Source organism: Pollachius pollachius (genome assembly GCF_949987615.1).
Source record: "Pollachius pollachius genome assembly, chromosome: 15".
Taxonomy (NCBI): domain Eukaryota; kingdom Metazoa; phylum Chordata; class Actinopteri; order Gadiformes; family Gadidae; genus Pollachius; species Pollachius pollachius.
The window spans coordinates 18,654,612-18,662,537 of NC_136948.1; the positions used below are offsets into that span (position 1 = coordinate 18,654,612).

The following is a 7,926-nucleotide window of genomic DNA, read 5'->3' on the forward strand; positions in this document are numbered from 1 at the left end:
ATTTGAGAGAAACTTGTGAGTAATGCTGTACATGCCTATTAGGCCTCCCTCATCCATCGACTAAAGGCATTGGGCTCAACAGCAACAATTCGCACAAAAGTGTTTATGAAACTCCAGATAGGCTTATTGCTGGGCAGCCTGATGCCTTGCCTTACCATGTCTGTTTTACAAGGATGCATGTCACCATTCTCGAGGCAAAGCTTACCTAACATGAAAATACCAGAGGTGCAGTATAAATGACTTGCTATGTAAATATAAATGATTCATAATATAAACAAAATGTATGGCCTGCTTTGCCTTACTCTAGCGGCACTTTTTTTCCTATACAGTATGTTTTGAGTAAAATAAATTGACCATTAAGGCACTTATATTAAAAAAATGATTTATTAAAAAGAGTTCAGCATTTAAAATAAACAATTACAGACAACTATGTGCATTTCATGATGAACAGAATAGATTTTTTGAGAAATTAAAAAGGGAAATGAAAATACATCTCGGGGTTCATGAAGTTAATAAATGAAGGCATAATCACAGCGCTGCTTCTATCCCTTCAACCCTTCACTCTGCTTTCACGGCAAAGTTGTCAAATTGAGCAAGCTCAAATGACTTTGTCCCTATGGCAGCCCATCCATTCTTTGGTCCCAATACCACAGCGTTCTTCCATAATGGATACCCGTTGAGCAAACCCGTAGCATACTGGCCCTGTAAAAGGAGAAGAGACGGTGGCTCTGAGAATGATGCTGTTTCAACCAGCCAGGTTCAGAAGTATTGTGGCACTCGGTTCTACAGTACGACACTCACTGCTCTGGAGTCAGTGCTCAAGTCAGAAAAAAATAGTATCCAAAAGTAATCTTTAAAGTGTGCGAGCAGCAAAAAAAAAACAATCGTGAACTTACCTTTATGCTCAGTGTTAATGTGTGCCAACCAAAAGCCATGGTGCCAGACAGCCCCTCAGCAAGTACGGTTTGACCAGCTATTGAGGAGAGAAGAACAGACTCAGTCTCCAGAACATTCAAGTCCCTCAAATTGTGCCCAAAAAAATATGTAGGAACTGAGACGGAACAGTTAGACGCTTCATTTAGAATTTATATCGGGCAGTTTACCGATTCAACACATTGAGGCTTCTATTTGCGTAATGGGAAAAAGTTTGTGAAAAAATATTAGTTATAAGTGCAACTCTCCCAATACACAACTGTAATAGATTTAGTTAGCAACACAACACATTCGTATAGACTCCGCGACCCCCGCACCAAAGCATTTTTCAGCCCAGGCACTGTCGTGTGATCGAACATGGAGCTAAGGAGAGAGCCAGCATAGGGAGTTCACCAGGGACTCCCATTGATATATTGGGAGACTCTGCCCTCTGGTGCACACCTCACCCTGTTGCCTCGTTAGTTCACAGGCATCACTGCACATTCTTGGTATCGTCTCGGCTGCACAATGCCTGGTGTGATGGCAAAATCCATATGTTGTTTCCATTTAATCATCTAAGGCTGTGTCATCTAAATGTTAACCTTTTTGTTTGGGTCAGCCACACTACCATTGCAGACGTTGCATCTAAATGTTAACCTTTGTGTTAGGGTCAGCCACACTACCATTGCAGATGTTGCATCTAAATGTTAACCTTTGTGCTATGGTAAACCAGTGACAAGGGAGAGGGCATCCCCTTATGCACTCTTCTGCTTGATGAGAACACAGGTAACTGTGTCTTGGGTAAACATTACCTGATTTGATTGACATCTGCACTGTAGGGAGGATGTGAAACTGTTTAAATAGCTCTGTCTAACTGCATTCTGGACTCACTCTGCTAGAGGTGTCTAATGTATGCATACATTAAAATAGGTTAGTTGTCTACAACTATTGTGTGCTTTTTGCATTTAGAAATCTCATCCGTCCAAGACGGGATAACTCAAGAGGAATTGCCACGACACTGGGACCATGGTCTTGTCAAATGACACTGTCATTAATGTGTTTTAATTGCATTGATTGCAAAAACATCAACAGAAGTTAAAATACAGTTGGAAAATTGGGCAGAATCTTCTGAAGGGCGGCCTATCCACCTAGGGGGCAATTAGGTGTTTGTGGTATTTTGACTGACCGAGATCATTGGTGACTTTGTAGCTCCCATCTGAGAAAACCCAGTAGAAGAGCCCTTTGGCGCTTCGGACTGACTGCCCTCCTTTGTCTACTCTGGCAGCGATGAACACTCCACCAGTCTTCACCGTTTCCAGAAACACATCACAGGATACAGTGAGGTTCTCCCTGAAAAAGTAAAAAAAATAAATAAAAAAAAAATACACAAAAGAATTATCACTCAATGAATAAATATTAGAACATCAGCAAGACCTGGCTCTACCGAGGTCTAAGGAATTTGACAGAGTTATCTTTCCAGTTCCACATAGACAACAAGTACCTACACTAACAGTCCATATAGGCAATAGTCTTAACAAGAATCCAATTGTCAAACTGTCAACAAATGTAGAAAGGATCCATTACACCTGTATCTCCCATGACAGCCGTTCTAAAAGAGGCAAGGCAAGAAACATTTTGAAACTACGCATAAACAATATATTTACACGGATGCAATGCATGTAGTTTGATTCCATTGAACTGAAAATCCTTTGCTGTGTGTGTAATTGGACAACATTTTACTTTTGTTTTAATAGTGAAAAAGGTATAGGTAGAAAGACTGAAAATAAAACCATACACCTTGTTCATAGACAAGGAAATCTGCAATATGGCGATGGGCCTTTTAAAACCCCTAATGTATTATAATGACATTCAAAATAAAATAGGAATTTTAATTCATAAACATCAAAAAACAATTATATATTTGTATAGCAGAGGGCTCACCATTTGTAGTTCCCGATGACACTGATGGTCTGGTCCGCGTCAGTTGCCCAGGTGACCGGCCTCTGGGTAACAACTTGGCGCAAGGTGAAGACATGAGGCCCCGGGTCGGTGAGGTTGATGTGGTACTCAAACACCCCCGTCTGGTCGGCAAAGTCGGGCGCCTCCGTGAAGGGAGGGTTGGCTGTAAGCCACATGGGGATGGATAGGAGGCAGACAGAAAGTTGGCAACACCAGAACTAACTGTCGCTCAACACACCGTTCAACAATAGTTGCACAACAAGGTTAACATCTGTGCGGAATGTATTCACTACCTACCGACATTAAAGTCATCCTTGTATGTTGTGGGGAAGGGTGCTGAGGGAGGAGGGTCTGGGAAGCTGCCTTTCAGCCCGCTGGTGAGGCTGGTGAGCGTGTAAACCTCATCCTCCCTCAGATTCAAAGTGAACGAACCGTCAGAGAGCTGGAGGAATCAGGAGATAGTAAAACCACATGTAAACAAGTGCATTTTTGTCAATAATTGACCCAAAGAAATGCTTATTTTAGTGTTTGTGAGCTTAAAACCAGACTCCTGAGGGATCTCTGCAAACGTGCAACGTTTCTTATTCTTAGGTTTACCTTGAGCGGTGAAAGTTTTTCAAAAAACGTGGGCTTTTGTGTCTTGAAGTTAAATCTTGACCGCCATACTTGTAGTTGTGCGAGAGAGGCCTAGGAGGAGAAAATAATAAATTCCAAACTTGCATTAGCTCTGTTTCTGAAGCGCTGTTAACCTACCGCCATTTCATTAAAGTCAAAAAGTTACTTACAAAGGAGCCTTTCAGCTGGAATGTTGTATTTTGGGATGTCACATTGAACGCTGGGAGTGGAGGCCTTACGCAGACTGAATGGTCATGAGTCTAAAGAATATTCAATACATATTGGAAAAATCAAGATTATGTCCCATAATGTTATGACTATTTCAAACTCATAAAGTAGGCTCTTGTGAGTATGGGTATCTTTGTAACTGTCCAACTTTGCCCTCAAGTCAACAAGGAGAACATAGGTTTTTACTACAGTCAGATACAGTCAGCAGAACATACCATGGTTTCTATAACAACCGTGAGGTCGCCTTTGCCATTAGTTAGAGCCACGTAGCTCCCACCGTGCGCTAGATGCCCAACAGTCTGCAGGTAGGTCCACCCAGGCTGGGTGAACTGGGTCGTGTGGGCTGGCAAGGAGAGAGGATGCCGACGTTTGGGTTATGCTACTAAAATGATTACTTGGTTCATTAGACTAATACGATCACAACTACATACCAATCAAGCAAAGAATCTTTCCGCAAAATGCCAATGAGACCAACTGAGACTTTTTCTGACAGACACCCTGGGCAGGGTGTCGACCATTATGTGTGATTATTCATCATTGTGCATAAACTTTTGTACATGACAGAGGATACAGCATAAAAAATTCTAAGTCTAAAATGACAAAAATAACATTTTAAATGAAAAACTAAACGTGTGCACATCTTAATATTTTGAGTGTATATTCTTTCACGTTTCAAGCCAACGTCTAACATCCGCATTGTTGTCCTTAGAGGCAGACCTGAGATCCAGATGGGCGACTCCACCACGTAGCTGCCGCTCCAGGGCTCCTGTGCCGTCATCAGCCCGTCCCTGCCAAACGGCAGCTCCCCGTAGTAGCTGGCCACCAGGTTCCACGATATGGTGCTGGAAGAAAGCACCAGGTGGGCGTTCAATGGTGAACTGTAAGGACTTTGACGAATGTTAACGCATTATCTAGGGCAGTCAAGTTCTGGTCGGTCTGTCTACATGCGCTTGTTGGACAAATTTGTCATTGGTCGATCGCTGGGGTTACTTTCATACTTTCCATGAACAATTATTCCCCCACTTGACTCACGCAGTCATGAGTCCATTGACGTAGTTCTGGTTAAGGATTCGCGCCCAGCAGCCTCCACCGACTTCGTCGTTGAAGGTGCTGTAGTCCTCCGACGACCACAGCTTCTTCTGGGTCTTTAGAGCATTCAGCACAGTGGTAGTGCCTGGGTAGTGGGCCCTGTTGAGATGAAGAACCACCCATCCCTCATCACCATTTCACTTCACGCATCTTTCAGCTCGGTGCCTGAGAGCTGGTACAAGCTTAACTTTAGATTCTCTAAAAATTGTCCGGCAAGAGGCAAGTATTTCCAATGGTGGATTAGTTGGTTTAGAGTACACTGCATACCTTAAAAATACAATTGTTAGCAATGAGCGTCAAATCTGAAATCACTGATGTTGGCAAGCAGTGCAAGACAACGGCGAACCCCAACGCTAGTGGAGCAGTCATGAGCCACAGCGAGAACGCAGGCGGAACCTATCAGGGGAGTCATGTGCTACGCGCGCGAAAAGCCTCGATAGGGGACGTACCCTATCACGTCTACGGCCCGTCGGAGCTCCTGGTCGAGCAGCATGTACAGGCTAATGGGCTCCCACAGGTTATCGCTGGCTATGATCCTGACACTCTCCAAGCCACTCTTGTCTAGAGTGTAGCGCAGGAGCTGCCGAGCGGCGTCATGACGACAGGGATGAAAACAGGAGGAGAAAAGAGAGGGAGAACAGTGAGTGGCAGTTATGCTAATGCCACTTCATACTTCATAAGAAAAAAAAGACATTTAATGAGTTTTTTAATTTGTTTAAAAGCCACAAAGCTGGCTGAAGGACGAAGTAAAAAGTAAAAAAAAAAGACAAAGCGTTAAATTAATTCCATTCTTTATAATGGTAAATTCGGACCAGAGAGAAAAAAAAAAAACAGCCACAAACATTATCCACCAGTGGAAATAGGTTCTGTAAGGTTATACTTCCTTGTTGCTCATAAATGGCACCATTAAAAAATATACCTGCTCAGTTGGACAAAAGGGCTTTGTTGTATATATCTATATCCTGACGGGCCACCTTTGTTACTTACCCAACCACTTCAACTGCATCGTTGAGGTAGGGGTCAACCACCATAGAATTGGCGATGTTCCAATCGCCGTCAGCAGCAATGATACCGATATCAGTAAGGCCCACTTTATCCAACATGTCCCGGAGCACCTTGGCAACAGAGGACATGCTCTCAGGCATGAACAAGGCTATACATTGGGTCATTTATGAGGAACTGGACTGCTGCGAAATAATTTAGGACCAAGAATAGCAAATGTTGGTGGCTGTTTCTTCTTTCTGTGGCTCTGTTCATTCAAAAAGCCATACTTTAGGTAAAAAATGTGAGAGACATCAGCAGGTTAGTTAGTTAATTAAAATGAACTCCAGGTGATCTGGTCCAGGTGTCATCTGCCCTTCATGTCATCTGCTTCAACAGCAGATGGCCTCAAACAATGATATCAAATCAGAGAAGACTACAGTAGCCTTTGTTTAAAATCTTATCGTTTGTGCTGTGCTTTTGGTTACACTTTTAGTGTATGCTTTAAGTTACCTTTATGTACTTGCTGTCAAAGTTGCGCTCGTTCCAAATCTAAGTGGATAAAATTGCAACACAGCAAATTAGCTTGGCTGTTGAAATGAAACCAGTCGACTCGGGAAAAAACACAAAGCAGTCAAAAAATGATCACGAATGAGGTGCTGAGGCAGGGATTTTGATCAGAGTACACACCCCAACATAGTTGATGTCCAGGTCGTGGTACTGTTTGGCTCCAATGATCCAGGAAACCACGTAAGTGGCAGTGATGTCAGGGTAGTCATAGGGCCAGTTCTTCCCATGACCAACCCAGCCCGGAAAGGCCCATGGCAAACCTGGGTGCGCAAACCAAAAGTGCACGCACCCACACAAACACACCCAATCCCAAAATCCAAGAATGTTAGCAGTGAGATCATGAGTATACACATACCTCAGCAACTTGAAGAAGCATGCTGTATCTGTTCATGTTTAACTAGAGCTAGGGTTTGCCCGCTTTCAACTGGATTGAAAATATGGCCAAAATAAAATAATACTGCGGTCTCCATAACTATTTCAATAAGTTCAATAAGTCATTTTGCTGTCTATGTTTACAGACAGGCTGGAGTTCCTCACCAATAAGTGTTATGTTGGGGTTCCTCTTCTTGGCCTCTTTCATGAGCCACCACTCATAACCCCGGAAGAAGTTCTCGTCGTTTTCATAGTGCATGTGAGATGGCTCTGTGCCATCTATAAAACAGGAAAATCATTTATTTGACCATTATATTTGCTGTGTGCAAATATGCATAGGTATACATTTGTATATATACATTTATTTTTAAACAACAACTCATTGTAGCCTATAATAGAATACAAACAGTCTGGTACACATGCTAAAATCGACAATTATTTTCACCTGTGGTTTGTGCATCGCCTCCAATTTCCACCTTTAGCATGTGCAAAGAGGCCCCAAAGTTTGGCTGAAAAGCAATTGTGTGTTACACATGGTTACAGTCGGAGGAGTGAGATAAATAGTACAAACAAGTAGCAATTAAAGTTATTACCTTGAAAAGGTAATCCAATATCTGACTGCGGTACGGCTCTGCGTAATTCACAAGTAAGCGAGACGTTGCCTGTATATAAAACAAAATTGCAACATTCAGTGCCACATAAGTTCGTAAATAATAAGTCAACACTGAATGAACTCCATTCGAACCAGGAAGTGGAACAGAACAAACCAACTCACCCCTCCGCCACTCAAACCTCCAATGCCGTCAAACACTCTCCCGAGTCCTACTTTGTCGTCTAACACATACTGATCTGTTACACAAATTGCTATTGTAAAGAATCTACATAATAATAGAATAAAGGATATCATCCTGTACAGTAGCAGTGGAGAGGTAACAGCAGACTGCCGAAGTTGCGCGCGGCTGCTTTCTCTGTAGTTGACCACGCCTCTTTTAGAAGTCACGTGAAAGCTCCTTCGAAATCACGTGTGCTTATGCTAATATGGTGATTCCGGGGTATGACTTCCTAGTACTTCTGATTATACAAGTAGCATAGTATTAAATGTTTATGTAATATGTAAGATTCTACTGAATTCTGAAATAAATAATATGTTTATGTTTTGAATTGTATGTATTGGGCGTTTTGGTATTGTTTTTACCAACG

The 7,926-nt window shown here is 42.5% G+C and overlaps 1 protein-coding gene across 2 annotated transcripts; it reads right to left on the minus strand.

The window, feature by feature from the left end:
* Nucleotides 1–365: 365 nt before the first annotated feature.
* On the minus strand, nt 366–7,694 carry galcb (galactosylceramidase b). Of its 2 annotated transcripts, none has more exons than XM_079751875.1 (17): nt 7,502–7,694; nt 7,320–7,388; nt 7,172–7,235; nt 6,892–7,005; nt 6,475–6,614; nt 6,298–6,336; nt 5,253–5,383; nt 4,747–4,902; nt 4,432–4,556; nt 3,930–4,057; nt 3,657–3,746; nt 3,469–3,558; nt 3,169–3,313; nt 2,854–3,034; nt 2,099–2,262; nt 897–973; nt 366–702 (listed from the first exon to the last, which is right to left on the minus strand). In XM_079751875.1, the coding sequence occupies exons 1-17, from the start codon at nt 7,631–7,633 to the stop codon at nt 559–561; spliced, it is 1,989 nt and encodes a 662-aa protein (XP_079608001.1). In that variant the 5' UTR covers nt 7,634–7,694; the 3' UTR covers nt 366–558. The 2 variants fall into 2 exon arrangements, with proteins under 2 accessions (XP_079608001.1, XP_079608002.1); XM_079751876.1 differs by lacking the exon at nt 5,253–5,383 and adding an exon at nt 5,791–5,918.
* Between the last annotated feature and the right edge of the window lie 232 nt (nt 7,695–7,926).